Raw genomic sequence first — 21,383 nt, forward strand, 5'->3', positions numbered from 1 at the left:
GTGAGCTGAACGAAAGAGGAGATCACAGAAAGAAAGCTGCGACTGATAGAAGACAAACGAGGATCAGAAAGAAGAGAACTCAATCACGTGAAGGGCACAGATAAAGAGCACGTGAATAACGGTAAAAAGCTTAAAGCTGAAGCTGGTTTTGGTAGATTAAGAATTAACGCGCGTTTAACCTCCCTAATCGATTATTGCATTTTTCTACTGTTTGGCAAATTTTGTTTTGAAAATCGATTAAACCCCAAAAAATCGATTCTTGACGCAAACCAAACGGGCACTAATATATTGATTCTAACAGCGGTAGAACCCGTTAAAGCAAACACCATAATTCATAAACTTTCGACAATAGAAGCTCATGTTGGAACCATACAAACACATTGAAAACCATTAGAACATTTATTTGTTCGAAACTTTAACATTTACATATTCATTTTGGTCCTTTTTGAGCATTGAAAATTGAAAGTCCTTTTTAGTAAATAATTACCAAACATTCAAAAGCTCTATCCTTTCAATGAATGCTTTGAAACACACACACACACACCCCCTTCTCGTGGCAAACATGTGAAGGTAACAATAACATGATCCCTACCATTAGTAACATATATACTTTATTTAACCTTTTCATAGTTTGTCAGCCATTAAAGAGAAGCCCAAACCCTATGGTTCCCGTTATTGGGACAAACACTACACAAAACGAAGCCAAAGTTGTAGATCAAGTTAAGCTATTGCTCTGATAGTCAAATGAAGGATCATAAAAAATATTTTAAAATAAAAAGAACCACCTTTACCCTATTTCTCTACCAAGACACACTGATTATATAAAAAAGATCTCATCTTTATGCAGCATTGTCCTTTCTTCACACAATAATGAACAAAAAAAGAGATGCGAAGTAGGGGGCTGGTGAAAATGACAAATAAAGAGTTATATAGAGCAAATGGAGTTTGAAGCATGCATCAAGTGATATGGAGAGGAAGATTAACCTGAATAGAAATGGTGGTCTAGGTAGTCTTCACAATGAAAGTACGGTAGAGATTAGATTATGTGAATAGCCGCATCGTCGAAGAGAAAGGAGGGAGATGAAACTTGACGATAAAAAAGAAAGTAGAAATATCTAAGAGATAGTGAAAATGTTTATCTAATTTTAGCGCTTCAAGAAACTTCTATTATCTCCCGAAAGCAAATGCACAAGATCAACTTTGTTCAAGGAAAAATAAAATATACCCCGGGTCAGACCAGGCCAATCAATCAAGACCTTTAACCCAGTACCCAATCTAACCTAGTGTACAACTCGGTCTTAGTCTCCCACTTGGTCAGGCTGAATTTCACCGGGTTGAAACCCAGTCCAATGTCACCTAGCAGAACCGAATAGATCGAATTCTTGGGTTCTTTGCACAGGCCTTTGTTTAATGTATAAAAATACAAAGGCTCAATTTCAACAAATAAAATTAAATGAACTTAATTAAAAATTGATATACTTTCTCTATTTAAAAATATAAAATATTTTTAATTAAATTTTATTCTCAATAAAGTAGTTATCTACTTTTAAACTAACTCTATCTTTTTATATTTATTTCTATTAAATACTCTATAATAAATATAAAGTCATTTATCAATAGGGACTTTTTTTAAAAAAAAAGCAATAATTACACCTCGAAAGATTAAAAATACCTTACATTTTTGAATATTCAACTCCTCAAAAAATGCTTTATATTTTTGAATGAAGGGAGTAAACTATAAGAACACACATATGTTTTCCTTTTTTTTTTCTTTGCTAAAAACATCTAAACATCTATGTTATTCTATGCCAATTCAATTCACATCAATATAACAAAATAAATTTATGTTTAATTTTTAGTTTATCAAAAATTTATTTGGTAAAAGTTTAGGGTGCGTTTGGTTTCTCTACGTTTGACATTCATAATACTACTTTTTACTTTTAGGAAGTCAAATGTTGCTTGGCGTCCATTTATCATATAAAACTGACTTTTAAAAAGGATTTTGAAAATGAGACAAAATGGAAAAATTCAAAAGCTTTGTTTTGTAACTTTTGAAATGGACTTTGAGCATGTAAGCATTAAAATGACCATGATACCCCCTTCTGAGTTTTGTCTTTCTCGTGCTCGGGCTCAGGAGTCAACATGTGTTTCAGAACTAATCTCCCATTCTCTCTTCTATGTGTGTATCACCAAAGAAAGACACTTTGTTTCTCTTTCAGCCACACAATAGTGAAGAATACAAAAAAAATTTAGCTACAATACTAGACAGAAATGAACAAACAACAAAAGGAAGGGGAGTGGACAACTTTCTGATGCTAAGGAGACATGCATGCTAATAATAGAACCGAAACTAATGCAATGGGGAGGAGAAGAAAAGCAAAGAAACAGCACAAGTCATCGCTTATTTTGTTATGTGTATCAATGACAAGGAAGAAGGGAGAGAATGATATAATAATCTCTTTGAAAAAATTACCAAATAAAGCCCAAAGTTTGTTGGAAAAAAATATTGAAATAGTACCCCACTAGATAGAGAGATAAATAGAGTTTGAAATTTTATTAGAAATCAAATTGTATATTACATATCGAATTGTTAATCATATAACTGGTCAATATTAATGAATGTTTAACTATTTGTTATATAATTTTTTTCAATATTAAATTTTATGTTTTTTATTCTTATTGTTTAACATTTTAAATTTTATATTATTTTAAATTTGTTTCACATTTTTTAATCATTTTTAATATATTATATTTGTATAATAGAAATTACAATTTATCATAAATCAATGTCATTTTTTGTCATTGCATATTAAAAAAGTATATTTTAAAAGCACAAATTTTTATTAATCCAAACAATTTTCAGTTTATCAAACTGACTTTTAAAAAAAATATATTCAAACACAAACTTCGTTACAATAACTAACTTTTACTAAATTAATTTTTATCAAATGAACTTTTATCAAATTGACTTTTGACAAACTAAAAACCAAACACACACTTGTTTGACAAAAACGAGTTTAGCGTAAGTCAGTTGTTATGATGAAATTTGTGTTTGAATGCATTTTTTTAAAGTCGGTTTAATATACTGAAAGTTATTTGAATTATGATAGTAAAATGTGCTTTTGGATATATAATTATTGAAGGAACATTAATTTATAATAATTTTTAATTTTTATTATACAAATTTAATATATTTGAAACACTTAAAAAATGTGATAAAGATTTTAAATAACATAAATTTTGATATAGTGCTAAAAACTTGGTCTTTAGTTATTTTTACTTTTTAATTTGTCATTTTTATTATTGATTAATGCTAAAAATTAATATGATTAATTATTTAATTTATAATGCTAAAAATTTAATACCTAATTATTATTATTAAGATCATAATTATATTTTTAATGAATTAATTATTTTTTTAAATAAAAGAAGGAGAGATTAAATTTAAGTATTATGATCAAATAATATCTCACTTTTTAAATTTATTTTTTAAAAAATTTAAATAATTATATTTTTTAAATTTATTTTTAGTTACAGTTTAGATGTGTTTTTTATCCAAATAACTTCCGATATTCTAAAATAAAATTTGCTTTTTAAATATGAAAAAGTAAAATTGCTAAACAGACCCTAAATCACGGTATCATGATCCTGTTATAATATGAAACAATTATCTACTCTAATTTATATTTGTAATCTTTTTTTTTGGCCAAAAATTTAAATTTGTAATCGCACATCTTAAAATCATATCGAATTAATCATAACGGATGCCAAATCAATTCACATCAATACAACAACTAATGATTTTTTATCTAAATTTTCTTATTCAGATTAGATATAACTAACTTCGGCTCAACGTTGCGGCTAGGGCATATTCTGGATGAAAACCAGTCTGGTACGGACTCTCTCGTCTTCTCTTTCCTTTCACCGGACGTCGACCATCCAACGGCCGTGTCCGCACCATACGCATTGCAGTAACGGCGACGAATTCATCTGTTTTTAATCTACATCCATGATTTATACATAAATCTTCTATTCTCAGTTCTCACTTATTTTAATTCAGCATTCCAATCTCCGTGATTCTTTATTTCGCGATTCATCATGAATTTCTTCAAATCAGTTTTCTCCGACGAACCAGATCCTCCTCCATCCGAATCCACATCTCAGATCCCCAATAATGCACTGCAAAACGAAGGGCGAGATGGCCCTCATCGCGATTCCTCGCCAATTGAACATGGATCGGTGATCAGCTCAAGCACTAATGATTCTGATGCTGCCGGGTGGAACTTTGGGGGTCTGATTAGAACCTTGACCGTTAAATCTGAATCAATCATCGAGACTTATCGTCGTGACCTGCAGGAATTTGGAACGGGGTTGAAAAAGGAGATTGAGGTTGCTCAGGATTCTCTGGAAACGGTCGGTCATGCCTTTGATGAGTTTGGTAACTCTTTAGTGAAAAACACGGCTCAGATCATCTCTCAAGGTAAGGATGCAATCTCGCACTTGAATCTGATTCAGATAATAACAACGTCAATAATCAGAAATTCAGTGGCGATAAGAGCGTAAATTTGAAAGCCTATAGTAGATTTGATGCTCAGGTCCATGGTATTCAGGGCGATGCTAGTACTTATTGTGAGGAGCCCGATGATTTAAATGACTATAGTAAGTGGAAATCGGAGTTTTCGTTGGAGGGAAAACAAGAAGAATTTGAGAATTATCTCAGAGAAAATGGTGAAATGGAGAGTATCTACAGAAGGGTTGTCCCAAATAGCGTTGATCATAAAACTTTCTGGTATAGGTATTATTATAAAGTTTCTAGGCTTAAGAAAGCCGAGGAATTGAGGGCTAGGCTTGTAGGGAGAGCGTCATTTGAAGATGAGGATTTGAGCTGGGATTTCGAAGATGATGATGGTGACAAGGGGTTTGAAGTTCAAGCTAAGCCGGACCTCAACAAGAAAAACGTAGGTGGTGAAGTTTTGGAAAAAAGTGTGGATACAGAGCTGCAAGTTGGAAGCTCTTCTACTAGCAAGGTGGGAACAAATATTTCTAATGTGGAACAGGAGCATCGTTTGGGGGAGGAATCTACAATAGAAAGGAGAGACGACTCATTGCATGATAAGCAGATTGGGAACAAGGGGGATAAGTATGTTGAGGAATCTAAAGCTGAGAAAGTAGAAGTTGTTCATCAAGCGGATGATGGAAGCAATATTAATATTAAGGAAGCAGGTGGTGAATCAATATCTGAAGGGAAGGCTGTGGTCAACAAGAATTACTCGGCAACAGAGTCTGACTCAAAATTGGTGGCAGAAAGAAAGGCTGATGATGGCAAATCTTCCATTAAAGATAATGATTCTTCACTAGTTTCAAGCCAGCACTCGGCACCGGAGGAGGAAGACCTTGGGTGGGATGAGATTGAGGATCTTAGTTCTATCGAAGAAAAGAAAACGACTCAGAGTGGTAGCCCAAACAAAGTTGATTTGCGGAAGCGCCTGAGTGCTGCAGAAGATGATGAAGACTTGAGTTGGGACATTGAAGATGATGATGATGAGAAGCCCGCCAAGGCTTGATATATTTGATGCATTTGCCTTTTGACTTCTTCGAAAGATATATATGCTAGTTTGCCTTTGTTAGGGAAATTTGCCATTTCTTTTGTTTATGTTTGTAAAAATTAATACTGTAGTAATGTTGTCTTTTTTCTATGAATGTATTAAAAGCAACTGTTTCTCTGATACTATTGCTTGTGGTTTTGTTCATTTTTCGCCAGTAATTTTAACGCATCAGAATATTGTCCCTGCTAACTTATATATTTGCTGTCTTGTTTTCTCTTCTCAATTGATAGGAAGCTTTTGCCTTCCACAGTTGCCCTTCTTCTATTTGATTAGCATCAGTAAGTGACCAATAAATTCATCTTTTTTGAATCCAAGTGATGATAACTTCATAAATGAAGTTCTGTTCTAGATGAGCTTGCTGTTTATATCGTTTTTGACAAATTTTCTATGATAACGACATCAAAGGGATGCTTGTTGATGCATCAAATGATAGAGCTCATTGCCATTTGTATGCACAAGGAAGGAACTTAATGAGGCTTGCACCTGCTGATTTTCAAGCCTGATCTCTGATACTAGATGTGGGAGGATCAACTTTCGGTGCATTTTTAATTATAGCTGCCAGACACGGCTCTATGAGCTCCTCAATCTTTGCAGGAATTAAGCAGTGGTGATTGAAGCTATTCTTCTTGTGTTTATAATTTTCTCCAGGTAGCATAATTCTCAAGGTATGTCCTGCCCTGGTACAAGCTTGGTCTAAAACCAATGAGCGATTAATGATTCGATTTGTTTAGACTTCTATGAGGATTGGCTTGTTATTTGTGAGGAAAGTTTAACCAATATATAGTTGCAAATATTTTGCACTGCTCTGGCGACCTTTGTGGGTTTCCCGTATTGTAATTGGACTCCATGGAATTATATGTATGTTTTCTTAGTCTTCTGATATGAAAAAAGGGACGAAATTCTCTTTTTTCTTGTGGCTGTGGCATAAACATAGTGCAGGAAAATGATGTTTGAGGAGGGGGAGGGGGTTCTTCCATCCGATGCTTAATAAACGCTTTCTACCTGGAACGCGGGTTGAAGTTTTTGAACATGACAAACGATTGGTTGATGAGGTCAGCTTTCGTTCTTATACTGTTTATTAGTCCGGATTCTGATAGTTTTGGTTTTGCTGGCTTCCACTTTGAATGAATTATTGGGTATTGGCACATGGCGCATGAAAGATGAAATGGGATCATTACAGGTAGCATAGAAATGCGACATACATAACAACTGCCATAAGTTGCATTTTATTTTGTGAGAAGCATTCTGGTTCCCTTCAAGGTGAAACATGTCTAGTTTAATTAAGTAGTTATATATTCATCTTAAAAAATCATGCGCTTTTTGTTTTTAACTAAAATCTGGACAATAGGTTTCATGTTTTGCATGAAACTTTGTAAGTTATTAATTGTAAAGAGATATATATTATACATAGATTTTTATTTTAACTTTTTTTTAACCAGCATAGATTTTATTTAACAGTCAAGAGATGAGAAAAGTTACAGATAAGTTTTTTCTCAGTCCCAAAATTGGCTAATCTCTTTATGAGTGGTTTATTTTCTTTTTTCTTTTCATCCGTTCAATGATGCTTCCATTTGGTTTTATCACTTTATGCAATGGCGGCGGGTATGGGTCTGGATTGGTTGCTTCTCTCATGGACACCCGAGTGATGTCGATGCATCCAAGGCAAAATAAAAATTGTTAGTTAAAAAGCTTTAATTTTAGAGCATTTTTTATTTAAAAAAATATTGAAATTTTAATATAAATAAAACCGAAACCGCCCGTCTCTTTTCTTTTCTTTTTCAATGAATGGCTCAAATTTTAAAATGAGCTCGTCTTTGTAATCATCATGGGAATTGGGAAAGTGTTATTATTGACACAAATAGTCAAACACACATCAAGCAAATGTGACAATAGTAGACCCAAAAGGGAGGGAAAGCAATGTGACCATATTTTGGTAAGTTTCCTTTTGTTGGTCTCTTATGAAAGTTCGGATACTTTGTATATTCTCTTATTTCCCAGGGGCTATTTTGTTCAGTTTTTACTGTGAAAGATTGGCCCAAAAAAATTGACTTAGATCCTTCAAGTTTGCAAAATGAATACAAAAACTATATATATATATATATATATAGAGAGAGAGAGAGAGAGAGAGAGAGAGTGAAACAAAGGTTAAGAGATGTGGGGTCATAATAATAAACACATTTGTGTTGCTGTTTCTTCCTGAGTGTATTTCCTATTGTGAATTAAAATGTTTCAAAGGCCCAAAAAAAAAAATTGCTTCAAAAGGGGAGTTGTCATAATAATAAAACGAGATCAAACAAGTAAATGAAATTTCATTGGTATAATCATGATCAATATAAAATAAAAAAAGCGTAGATAGTGTTAATATTTATAAGTCGTGTGGTTTATCTTAATTTTCATGCAAATGCAGGGCTTCAACCATACTTAGAGCAATTGTTGCATGCCTTTTCTTTGGTGAGATTTGTATTAACAAATGATCAAATAACCATGCTAGCTTCTTCTCTACACGTTTATAGCAAATTTGACAAGTTGAACTAGGGATGATCATCACATAATAACAAGGGCTAGATCTTCATATAATTTTAACTTGCTTGGCTGCTCTATACTGTGATTGGCATCCATGAAAGAACTACTGTGAACACCACTAGATCTACTCTGAAGGTAATGAAGAAAAAGTGAGGGGGGAAAATACCAAAAAAAAAAAAAGGGTTGAGAACCAAACTCCTCCAGTGACAGCTGGACCTTGTTTGTTGAAGGAAATAACTCAGGCATGATATACCCTTCCTGAACCAAGGCTTCCCTTAAGCACTAACGCTGGGTTCAGAAGAAGAGTCTGAGATGTGTGATTCAACTGAGGAAGGTAAAGCTAGAAGTCGAGCTCGTTGAGCTCGTGGTGGAAGATGCTTTGCAGGTTTTCTGGATGGCACATTCCAGGGCAAGAACACCCCAGTTCCTCCTCCACCAGCTAATTCTCGAGTGCTTACAGGGGCTAACATCACCAGTGGAGCTCGCAGGATTCCCCATTGGGGCATCATTCCCATTGCCTCGGGTCCACTGGGAGGTACACTTGGCAACGCATATGGACCAGAAATTCCGGGTTTCCAGAAAGTCATGGCACTCATCACCATTGAAGGAGTTGGTGATTGACATTGATTGGAGTTTGACCTCGTTCTGAAGAAGGTGATGCTGACCCTTCTGTTTGGGGATGGACACATGACGTGCCTCGCCATGTCAGCACTGTTGCCTCTCATCACTAGAAGAGACCTGCAAAAAGGTTAGGTATTCCTCCTTCATTGAAGCACGTGTTCAAACTCCAACTATAAAAAGGATAGCTATGAATAGAATGTATCAACTAGTACTTATGGTTGTATTACTAGAAGACACATGAGAAAGATTCAACACATTGAACTTCAAAGTATAAAACCTATAACAAATTACATATGCATGTGCATGTTATTTTTTCAAGTATTACATGGGATCCACATCTACTTCAGTCAAAGAAGACACGTCACTTCCCTGTCAAGGTTCCATTTCTTGCGGGCTTATTTGGATATTGTCCGTCATAGGAAGTTAGCACCAAATTCTCCACACAACTACCCAAATGCAGATAGTGCCACACCCTATATTCCCCGACAATGTTTCAAAAGCTTTTCTGGCATTTACTGCATAAGCACTAAATGCTTATTCAACGAAGAAAACAACTGAGAAGGAATGGGTATACTGTGTTTATGAAGTTATATATTTGGTGCATGATGCAAGTTGTCCATTTGCAACACAATTAGCAAATTTACTTGAATGATATAACAGGTATGTGTGGACAAAAAAGTGGCTTCCCGGGCTCCAACTGATGACAAAAGCAACCCTAGGCAAGACTAGTAATTGGTTCTCCTACCTCAAATCTAGAAATTGAAATCGCTGGAAGCAACTGTTTTTTATCCCCTGCCTACGTGCAAGTTTCTCTGTTATTCAACAGGATAAGGAAAAAGGAGAGAGACCATCTAACCAAGTGATACGCATAAATGGCAACACATAATTTCATTCTCTGAAAAACATTTCATTTGCGTTTTGTAATTGTGTTATCTTATCACTTTAACATTAAAGGGACTTTGTATTTAGTATTGTAAATGGAATCTTAATTAGTATAAATGGAAAAATTGTGACCTCAAAGAGTATTTATCAGTTCTTTAATATATATATATATATATATACCCCTTCTTCAGTGAGAGCATGAGTGGCCCTTTGTAGTTCCCATCATTTTCGCTCGTAAGGGTACGCCCAAAAGCCATAGTCGATTCAGAAAGAAGAAGAGTGGACAGAGGTTGATCCAGGTGTGGTGGTTTCAGGAATGGCTGAGAATATTCCCCCTAAAGAAATACATTGTAACGTCATTGCTAAATAGTTACGTAGGTGAGAAATAGTTCAAATTTCTATTAGACTAATACAGGTTGGACAGTAAGAAGAGAAAGCCAGAAAGGCTGCCATATTTACCTCTTCAAAAAAGTTGATGATACAACCATCTGGCCTTCTGTATTCGGGAAGTAGACGCCATTGGATAAGGTGATCAATGACACTTTGGAGGAGAGATGGAATTGGCTCTATATTGCCTTAGCAAAAAGAAGAAACAGAATTACAGGTTAACCATAAATTTAGAGCCGTGTGCGTAATGAATAGGTAGTGGTTACAGAAGAAGTAAACAACAGTTTCATGTTAGCGAAAAAACTGTTAGACTATTGAAATGATTTTCAATTGTGTTGTCCTTACTGTTCGCATCCTCCTTTATCTGTCCAAAAATTGGCACTCCCAGCTGAATCAGCTCTCGTTTGTTCCCCTTCATCTGCTTGTTAAATAATATAAAAGTTTCCCCTGCATTCATCCAGAAGTTTCTATTAGTGTTTTTGATACTTGACGATCAATAGCTTGCATCATTTGTTGCCTTTTTGTGCTTAAACCTGTCATGCAGATGAAGTTGAGGAAGTCAAACCATTAGAGTCACGACAATGATAAAGCATAATACATCAAGATTCTGCTGGAACTTTAATCCGTTTGATTCAGCGAACTAGATTGAAAATTTGTCGTCTTTGATTCCAAAATCCAAATGCTTAGACTGAGACTGTAAAGAGAATGAACAAAAAAGGAAGAAAAGTTAACAGTGGTTTACCAGAGAGTTTTCCATTCTTGCCAGCAGCATGAAGCTCATTGACAAAATCAGTGAGCTTGCTGAGTTCGTGTTCGGTGAAAATGTCCTCGTATAGCTTCAATCCCTTCACAACATTTACCTGCCAATTGTAGTCATCTTTCAATCAGCAAGCGATACCCACTTTGCTTCTTGTTATAAACAATGTACTTGAATTCACGAAAGGACTTGCCATATGGCCCCTCACTGTCTCCTTCGCTTGAAAACCTTTCCTCAACGTCATCTGTGAAGAACGTCCTTGGCATTCTTCATGCTTTGAACATATGTTGATGTTTGTCAAACTTCCTTGCACTTCCTGGCATCCTGCATGCCAAATAATGCAGAACAGTTACTCCTATGCCTAACTTACATGTTCAACAAGCAAATGCACACCGGTGTCTCAATTTTTTCCATCAGAGAAAATATCCTTCAATAAATTTTTTTTGCCCAACCCTCTTTAGGGAACTACAGTAGCTCGGTTGAAATTGGACCCCTTGACCACCTAGAACACCAAAGTTGACCCGCTAAATCACCTCATTATGGAAGCTTTGTTAGAAAGTACTATTAATATTAATATATAGACACTTCTATGACGCCGCGAGACTTGTCATAAACTAAATGAACATCCGAAAATGGAACCAACCTAAAGTTTTCATTAACAAAAATATGGGATAAGGATCACTCTTTGCTAAACAAAACCCAAAACCCAGAAGTGGTGGGAAAGTGAAACGCACGTGACGAGCACACGACCACCTCCGCCGCCTGTGACCATCAGAAGAATTATTTGCACACATCTCTAGGTGCCTACATCGACGTTACTCAATTCGCCCCTCCCCAACAAACCGTACCACCGAATGCGGCCAAACTTTTGCTCGCCTCGTATTCTCAAACCAACTACCCGAAAATCTTGGAAAATTATCATTTCACAGCCTCTGCTTTTTTCTACTTACATTTTTGTCCACTTCAAAATCATCGCTCTTTTTTTCAGTCAAAAAATCATCGCTCTATGACAATGTCTATGTGCCACTGTACAGACATGGAGGAATGTTGCTGCTCATAAATTATAGTAATGCATACAGTAACAAAAAGAAACTGAAAAATAGGGATTGTATATGGATTATAAAATGTCTGAAAAAATTAGATGGATCACTCTATAATAACAGCATCTATCACTGCGCAACAGAACGTTCGCAAAACAGAGAACTCTAGAAACAAACTGATTTAATTAGTTGGCAGATAGCCAGATATTATGTCATCGAACTCGAACTGAAGCAAAAATGCATTTCGTTAAAATTCTTTGTAGGGGCAAACAAAAAGATCTGTTCGTTCAATAATTTTTTTATAAATAAAAAAGCAACGAAAAGCAACTTCGCTCCGATTTGCGACAGTTTCTTTCTTCGGGGAAGGACTGAAAAATCCTACCGCATCGCTCTTTTATTTTTTTTTCTATTTTTGAAAAATGCTGCATCGCGTTTTGAGGGAGAAGCGCTACAAAAATAGCAGAAATCAGCCATTGAAAAACAAATTTAAATCCCTCTGTGCCTCCTCTTTGTATTTGTATGGTCCATCCATACATTTTTATTCCACCGAAAAAGTTAAGATCATAATTCCCCAAGGTTTACTGTACTCTTGAATCCGGAAAAAAATAAAATTTGACAAAATTCTTGAAATAAGCTTTACTATGAATATGAATCATCTCAAGCTACCGGTGAAATATCAGAATGCACGGAAGCTTCAAGAAAGCTAAGGAAATTACCTGAATCAGTAATTTCGCTGTTAGGCGAATCATACTCTTCGGGACATTCGTCGCCTTCAGAATTTACACTAGTTCCCATTCCTTTCTCTTCGATTTTCGTTTTTTCATCCAATTGATTCCCTAAATCCTCATTCCTCCTTTCACCTTCTCCGATTTCCTTAGTCCCAGTTTTCTTCCCTGCCACTTTGCGGAGCTCCCACGTCACGTCAGCAATGGAGTCATATTTCTGCATCTGCAGTATTGGGACCCAGGTATGACGACGACGATGAATTGCATCGAACACGGAGTCATAGTCAGAAGAAGCGTCCGCTAGCTTAGCTAGCAGAGCTAGATGACTACATAGAGTGTCGATGATGGCGTTTGCAGCCGCAAACTCGGTCCGAATCCAAGAAATGAATGCGTCTTTGGCGAAGGAGTCAGAAACACATATAGGCGGTGGTTGCATCGGCAGCATTGTCGACCCCGCCGAAAGAACGTGATCGATCGGCGGCGATACAGGGGCGCTAGCAATCGGCATCAATCAAAGCAATTACAGCTAGAACAGCACAGGTTGATGGTGATGATAACGATGACTATGAATGAAAAGGTAATAGACAGGTTAATTAGCTTAATTTGCAGAGAAGGGGCCCGTAAAACTAGATGGAATTGGAACAGAAAGAACAGAGAGAGGTTTGGTGATGGCTTTCATATGGAGAGGGTTTAAGGAGAGATCCAAGGAGAGAAATATACGAATACGAGGGGAGATGCTACGGTGCGGTAACAATTCCATCTGCAGATGACGTGGCTCTATCTAAGGACCCGTGATTGTCAAAGTTTGTCATCTCGCAACCCAAGGATGGTTAGGACCAAAGGCTTCCGATGCGGTTAGTTTTGTTTCTCAAGAAAAATTTCAAGTGGAATATTATACGCACAAACGCACACATTTTAATTAATATAATTTTTGTATTATATATTCCCGTGATCCCATTACCCATTTTATAAAGTATAGAGTCTATAGATTATTATTTATCTTAAATTATACTCGTTCAGTTTAAAAATATAAAATATTTTTTAAAAGTTGGGTGTTTAAAAATATAATTATTTTAAGATATAATCATTGTCTTTTTTTTTTAAGTGCCCCCATTGATAATGAATTTATATTTATTATAAATTATTTAATAGTAATAAATATAAAAAAATATAATTAATTTAAAAGTAAGTAACTACTTTATATGGGTGAATATATTTTTGAACGAAGGGAGTAAAATTTTTTTAGTGAAAATTATGGTGTCAATAAAATTTATTAAATGCACTTTATAAATTAATTTTTTAAATAAAAATATAAATTTTTAAAATACCTTATATTTAATACTCCATTTATAAAAGAATAGTAAAGAAAGAGAATATAATGAAAATGATATAACTGAAATCATATCATTAATAAAATTTTATTTTTATAAAGATATTTTATATTTTGAAACTCCAAATCTCTCTTAAAGTATCTTTTAATTTATGATGAAAGGAGCATATTTTATATATATGTCTCCTTGATAGAATGATATGTTGTATGAAAATGCATATTGTAACTTTAAAAAATATTTTATTATAAAAATCTCAGACAAACTATATTTTGAAGTTTTATTATCATTATGATAAATAACACCACTTAAAGGGAAAAAAAATCCTCCCTTCATTTTAAAATATAGAGATAGGTTTTCTAAGGTGTCCACAAACAGATTAAGACATGTAATTAACGCGTAGAAATTTTGATTATATTGCTAAACTTATCTAAAAATTTAATAAATGATTTTGTTTTGAACTTATAAAAGAAAATATAAAATGAAACAAAAAAATTTACTTAAAAAACTAGAAATTTGATTTCAATTTTTAAAAATGATAAATTTCTCAAGTAATTGTTATGAATTTGAACGTTTTCTAAAATTGTTTTTTTAATTTTTCTTATTTTTAAAATATAATATATTTAATTATGGTTAAAATGTATAAAATTTATCTAAATTTTGAAATAATTACATATGACTCTCTCACATTTAAACATTTAAAATTAACCTCCTAATTATTGATTTTGTTTTTCAAAAGTCAAAACCCCTACTATTCATTAACTATTATTTTATTAATATAATTATTGCTATATCAGATCAATGCAACACGCGTGGCATATAACATGAAAAAATATTTTTATTATTTTTAATGTAATTTAAAGAGCAGTAAAATTATAATTTTTACTTTTAATACACATGATGATGTTCTCATTTTTTTTAGTTAAGTAACATTGGTCTCACTATTTATGGGTAACATAATTTAATAAAAAATTATAATTTTATTATTTTCTATCAATTAAAACAGTCTTTTATATTAAATAAAAAAATTTAAAAACTCTTCTTGATAAGAATTTTATAAATAAAAATGTATCCTTTAATATAATAAAATTATCACATTTTATAAGTTATTTTTACAAAATCGATACAAATTACCAATAGAAAAAAATATCTTATTCTAAAGCAATACACATTTCATTTGCAATATACTAGTAATATATATTTTTATTTAAATAATAAAAAACCTTTATTCAAATAAGAAAATAATAGCTGCAAACAAATAATATTTTAAAAAATATAAATGAATAAAATAATGAAATCTATATGACTTTTATCGATAACAGTTTTTAGATATTTTTTTAATTTGTTTAATATAAAAAGCTATTTTAATTAATAAAGAATAATAAATTTATATTTTTTCTCAAAATTGAATTGCCCATAAATAATAAGAATAATGTTACTCAACTAAAAAAATAATAGCATCATTTACCCCTTCTTAAATTGTGCTAAAAAATAATAAAAAATATTTTTTCTATGTCACATGACATTTGTATTACATTAGTATGGCATAGCAATAACTGTATTAATAAAATAATAATTAATTAAAGGTAGGGGCTTTTGGAAAAGAAGATTAAAAGTTAGGGGGTTTAATTTTAAACATTAAAAGATAAAAAGAGTTATATACATTTGCCTCATAATTTGAAGAGATTTTTTGTACTTTAACTTTTAATAGTTAGAATTTATTTGGCTTGACATCACCATTCAGTTAACTTCTATTCTCAATTACACAATCATTGTCAATCTCAATCAACCACCATCGTCTATCATTGCTTTTTGCCACAACCACTAGCTGCAATTAACCATCGATCATCGCCGCCACTGATCAACTGCCATTGCTTTTGTTGATATTATCAATCATCATCATCACTGGTTGCCATTGTTGATAACTTTGACTACAACTATCAAAAGACGATTGTTATCATCAACAATCACAGACTTAAAAAATTTAGTTAGTGGAGGCAAAATTTGTGCATATGATATATTAACATGGTTAATAAATTAATTATAAATTTTTATTGAATTATATTAAATATTAAAATCATTAAAATTAAATACTAATGATGAACTATGCATAAAATATAAAATTAGAATAGCTTAAAAACTATATCTATTGGAATCATGCCTTTTATTTTAATTAATAAAACTTAACTCTTTTGAGTCTTGAGTATTAAAATATAAAATATTTTTAATTAGAGATATAATCAATAATATTTTATAATTAAAAAACTCTATTAAATAAAAGTCAATAAGAAAATAGTGTTTACTTTTAAAAACTAACTTATTTGATGTGCAATTTAATTAAAAGTGATATATAATATTGAATAGAGGGAGTAACTTACATTTTTCTCACTTGAGGTTTTGGTTCTAATAATAATTACTCCCTTCAGACCAAAACATAGAGTATTGGTAATTAATTTACTGCTTTTAAAAAATACCAATCGAAAATTTAATTTTTTAAAATAAGGCTAAATGTATAAAAATTTTTGAATTTTGACATAGTTGCATATAACCTTCATCTCTTTTAAAAGTTTAAAATTAACCCTCATAACCTTTAATTTTGTTTTCAAAACCCCCATATTATTAATTATATTATTTTTTATTAGGGTTAAAATGTCATTCAATTAAAAAATATTATTAAATAAAAATATGATATTGTATAACTATTTATAATAAATTTCTCATATTTTTTGGATAGTTGAGGTATTGATAATAAAAAAAATATTATTATCACTATATAAAATTTTAAATATTTATATTTATATTAGTTTTGTCTATTTTTTGTTATTAACGGTGTATGATTTTATTATTTTAAAATATAAATTTTTATTTATATTTTCATCCTAGATTAATATAATGCACGTGGCTAAAATATTTAAAATTTTAAATATTATCATGTTAGATTAATTTATTTTTTAATACTAAAAAATTATGCACCATTGATAATAAAAAAAGATAAAACTAATACAAAAGTAAATATTTAAAATTTTATATGATGATGATAACATTTGTTTTGACTATTATCAATGCCTCAATTATTTAAAAAATATAAAAAATTAATTAGCCATAATTTTACAATATGATATTTTATTTAATAACATTTTTTAGTTGAATAATAATTTAATTCTCATAAAAAAATAACATACTTAATAATAAGAGGTTTTGAAAAATAAAATTAACAGTTAGAGAAGTTAATTTTAAATTTTTAAAAGCAAGAGAAGTTATATACGACTATTTCAAAATTCAAGAGTTTTTTATACAGTTTAGCCTTAAAATAATATATATCTTCTTAATTTATCTTCATTAAATACTCTATAAAAGTGCTTTCATAATGATAATAATTAAAATTTACCAATCATAAAAGTTACCAAATTCTCTACATTTTGAATCAAATAAAACTCTTAAAAAATGCTCTATATTATAACTATAGTCAAGACAGAATAGTCATTAGTGACAGTCAGTCAGTCAGTTGTAAATTTAAACTTCCAACATTTTAAAATTAACACGATGAATGTCTCTGATTTTATTGCTCTACTATTAATGCAGCGTGCTAGTAGAATGAAAACTTCTGGCTATTAATTGCATGATTATGTTACTTAATGAGTACAGTTTACTTATTAGATAAAAGGGCTTAATACAATATTGAAAAATGCCAGTACACGTGATCTTGGGTCAAACATAAGAGGAAAAAAATTACTGTGATTATGTTGATATCCAATATTTCTTGGTAATATGAAATAGCGATCTGTAACAGGGTCTATTTGAAAAACAATATTAAAATTGTCAATAATTTATCCAATTTTGAAAAACCGTGCTAAAGGGCTTAATAAATTATTGAAAAATGCCAGTACATGTGATCTTGAGTCAAACATAAGAGGAAAAAAGTTCCTGTGATTGTGTTAATATCCAATTTTTCTTGGTAATATGAAACAGCGATCGGTAATATAATCTATTTGAAAAATAATATTAAAATTGTTAATAATTGATTTTTTTTTCTTTATTTTTATTAAAGACAATTTTATTCAGAATATTATAAAGTAAGAAATGTAGACACTCCTCTTTGACAGAAATTCAAACCTTGGCATGATGTCAATAATTGAATTGACAGATCACAAATCAGAACCGATTAGGTCAAGCCCGTAATAAGAGTTTGTAGGTTGTTTTGTTCTTCTTTTGGCGGTAGCCATGCCTTTTACTTAACGCAAAAAAACTGTATTTTCCTGGCCATTGCATAATAAAAATAAATAATTATATTCAATTATATGCCCTCGTTGTTTTAAAAATTCTACCTTGAACATGCATAAGCAGCAATGGTTGGAAAAACATTATCGCGAACAATTCAGAAAAGAGATGCCGTTTGTTCATTGGATTGTCCCTCGTCTCAAAGAAACGAAGGAGGATCCACCAAACAAAAGAAGATAAATGAAGGGTTTTATTAACGCCATAGTTTACGAAAGCAAACTTCAAATAATGTTGAATTTGCAATATAAAAAAAATTAAAGCTCAATATCCTTGGGGAATAAAATTACAGGATGATGGCAATATTGGGATTTTGTAGGCAGCAGGAAAGTTGGTAAGCCCAATGTGGGGTCCAGCGGGGAAAGAGACGATTCAAGAGCAATGGCCGGAGTTGGGCGGGTCCCACTGGGGAGGCTGTACTGCCGGTGAGTACAGCGCGAGCACTCACGCCCCCCACGAACCAAGGACGAGAAAGGAAGGTGACTGTGGGTTCCACAGGATTAACAGCTGCTGGTTGTAAGTATTATTCTCTTTTTATTTATTTATAAAAAAAACCTATTATTTTTTACTCATTTTTTATATAAATAAAATCATATATTTTAATAAATATTTATTATATAATTTTTAAATCATTTCTTATAATTTATATTAATAAAAAATAATTAATACATACTTATATTAATTAATAGAAGATGTTTTAGTCTAATTTTTTTATTTTTAAATATAATTATTATGATTAATTAATTTTTTTAAATTATGTGATATAAATTTTTTATATAAAAACAGATGGAGTATATTTTATTAATTAATAAAACTGTTTTAGTCTAAACTGGCTTGCTTTGAGCCAGCATTCTTCTTCATATGCTTTTTATTACATTTTCTATTGTTGAATTTATATTCATCAAAGGTAGAATATCAAAGACCACTGAAATCATTTAATATTAGATAAGGATTTAGATAGATTAGATATTTATTAAAATGTAAACTTCACTTGTTAATTGTTAATATTTAGGTTAAAATATATAAAATTTTTTAAATTTTGAGGTAGTTACATATAACCTCCTTTACATTTAAACATTTAAAATTAATCACATCACTTTTAATTTTATTTTTTAAAGCCCCCATCATTAATTACTCTGTAAAGTTATTAATAGAATTTGTGTTGTCAAATTAAAAAAAAAAGCTACATAAAAGCTTACATGGTATTTTATTTAAGAAAATAATAAATATATAAAAATTATATTATTTATTTATTTTTTGTTATCAATTGTGCATAGTTTTTCTATTAAAGGATTTTTTTTGTGAATTTTAAAGGATAAATTTTTATTTATATAATTTTTATCAACAACAACTTTGAGATTTTTTTTCATTTGTTTAATATAAAATACTATTTTAATTGATGAAAGATAATAAATTATAATTTTTTTTTAAATTATGTTAATAGTGAATAATGAGAATAATGTTACTCAACTGGAAAAATGATAGAATCATAATGCGTGTTAATAGTAAAACTTATAGTTTTGCTCCCTCCTTAAATTGTTTTAAAAATAAATAAAAATATTTTTTTTTCATATCATATGCCATGTGTATTTCACTAATATGACATAATAAACTTTATTAATAACATAATAGAGTTAATTAACAGGAGGTACTTTGAAAAATAAAATTAAAAATTATGAGAGTTAATTTTAAACATTTAAAGATGAAGGGGTCATATACAAGTGTCTCAAAATTTAAAAAATTTTGTACATTTTAACCTAATATATATTTGTTAGAAATTGATATAAAATTATTTGCTAGGTCCTTCATTAATATTCTCCCTTAATCAAATCAACTTTGGTGGCCAAAAAAGAAATCAAATCAACCTTCTAAAAAATATTGTGCAAAAGCCACACTTGATAATCTTGAATTAATTTTTTTATTAGAGATATTTAAATTTTGAAAATGTTTTAAAATATTACATGAGAGAAACTATTTTAACTCACCCATAATAAATTGAATTTTTTTTTTTGGGCGGCCATCATCCAACTAATTGGAATATACACTATTGAGATATAGAAATATATATAGCGTCCTCTACATAGCGATTATTTCAATAATCATAATATAAATGAGGTAGGATTTGATTTTAGGGATTATATAACATAACAGATTAACGGTTGTATAGAGTAACCACTAAATAATTTTTGAATCTATACGGTGGTTAAAATAAAAACTCATGATAGATCTCTATGTTTTTTTTTCCCACCTGTGAAACTGTTTAACAGTTCTTTAAATAATTTTTGAAACTTTATTCCAGTAACCATTACATAATCTTTTTTAACTTTTTTAACCTAGAGACTATTTAGTGGTTATTTTTAAATAATTGCTAAATAGTTTTATTTACAATCTTTTTAGTTTTCCAAATTTTTGCAGGCGTTAACGTTTTAGAATCATAAAACTATCTCTTCCTCTATTTAACCCCTCTTGTTCCCCAATAAACCACTCATATTACCCTCAAAAATTAATTTATGTTGCCATACTCCTTCGTGGGTTTTTGAATCAATTTTCTAGTGTTTTCATGCCTTCCTCCATCGTCTTCTCTTTGTTCTTCAATCCTTGAGACTAAGGGTAGTAATTTTTAATCCTTAATATCCATCTATTATCACTTTTACTTCGTTTTGATTTGTTGTTTGAAAATATATATATTTATATATATAGTGTATATGTGATTGTCTTCCTCCATTGTGTTGCTCTATTTCTTTGTTCATTTTTTGTATATAAACGATATATTTAATAATTTTAACGTTAGTTTTATTAAATTTTCTCTATTTATACGTTGAATTTATTTGCTTTTCACAATGCTTGGCTAAATACATATGATGTGAAAGTATTAACATATATGATAGAACAAACTAATTTGAAAATGGTATTGTGATATTACTCTGTATTTGTTTTGAAAAACATGGCTTTATTATGCTTGAAAAAATTCATCTTTATGCTATTATATTACCAAATTTTTGTTAAAATTATTGGCCCTGCATAGGTTTGAAGTGTTTGGCTTTTTTAATAGTACGAAGAGAAGGCATAAGGCTTAAGATATGATGATTTTAAGTCCTCATGTTGCAAAAAAAATTTCAAGTGTAATGGGACAAGATTAAAATCATGTTTAATGTATTAGTGTTGATTCTATAACTAAACAAGGATAATATGTGAAAGCACATGACTCTAGCATTAATTTTTTCTTGCTTTAACTATCC

General features: G+C 31.0%; 2 protein-coding genes across 2 annotated transcripts; one reads left to right on the top strand and one right to left on the bottom strand.

Annotated features, from left to right (window-relative positions):
• Positions 1-3,850: 3,850 nt before the first annotated feature.
• On the top strand, positions 3,851-5,726 carry LOC129306235 (uncharacterized). Its single transcript, XM_054946712.1, is given in 2 exon segments — positions 3,851-4,492; positions 4,495-5,726. Coding segments are annotated over 2 exon segments (1,464 nt in total). The 5' UTR covers positions 3,851-4,098; the 3' UTR covers positions 5,565-5,726.
• Positions 5,727-7,968: 2,242 nt separating this feature from the next.
• Positions 7,969-13,291, bottom strand: LOC129288665 (RNA demethylase ALKBH10B-like). The gene is made up of 7 exons (XM_054925368.1): positions 12,533-13,291; positions 10,970-11,100; positions 10,762-10,879; positions 10,365-10,466; positions 10,092-10,207; positions 9,813-9,967; positions 7,969-8,867 (listed from the first exon to the last, which is right to left on the bottom strand). Exons 1-7 carry the CDS (start codon positions 13,047-13,049, stop codon positions 8,405-8,407), a joined length of 1,602 nt encoding a protein of 533 aa, XP_054781343.1. The 5' UTR covers positions 13,050-13,291; the 3' UTR covers positions 7,969-8,404.
• Positions 13,292-21,383: the final 8,092 nt, after the last annotated feature.

Source organism: Prosopis cineraria, unplaced genomic scaffold (genome assembly GCF_029017545.1).
Source record: "Prosopis cineraria cultivar Desert tree isolate PC_DT_omini unplaced genomic scaffold, ASM2901754v1 PC1, whole genome shotgun sequence".
Classification (NCBI taxonomy): domain Eukaryota; kingdom Viridiplantae; phylum Streptophyta; class Magnoliopsida; order Fabales; family Fabaceae; genus Prosopis; species Prosopis cineraria.

Excerpts from the sequence above, each read along its gene's own strand:
- LOC129288665 (XM_054925368.1), bottom strand. The coding sequence starts at position 13,049 with ATGCCGATTGCTAGCGCCCCTGTATCGCCGCCGATCGATCACGTTCTT. Across the intron at positions 10,467-10,761 it reads CAAGAATGGAAAACTCTCTG|GGGAAACTTTTATATTATTT; the intron begins GTAAACCACTGT and ends GGATGAATGCAG. Across the intron at positions 8,868-9,812 it reads ATGCTCTCACTGAAGAAGGG|GTCTCTTCTAGTGATGAGAG; the intron begins GTATATATATAT and ends ACCTTTTTGCAG.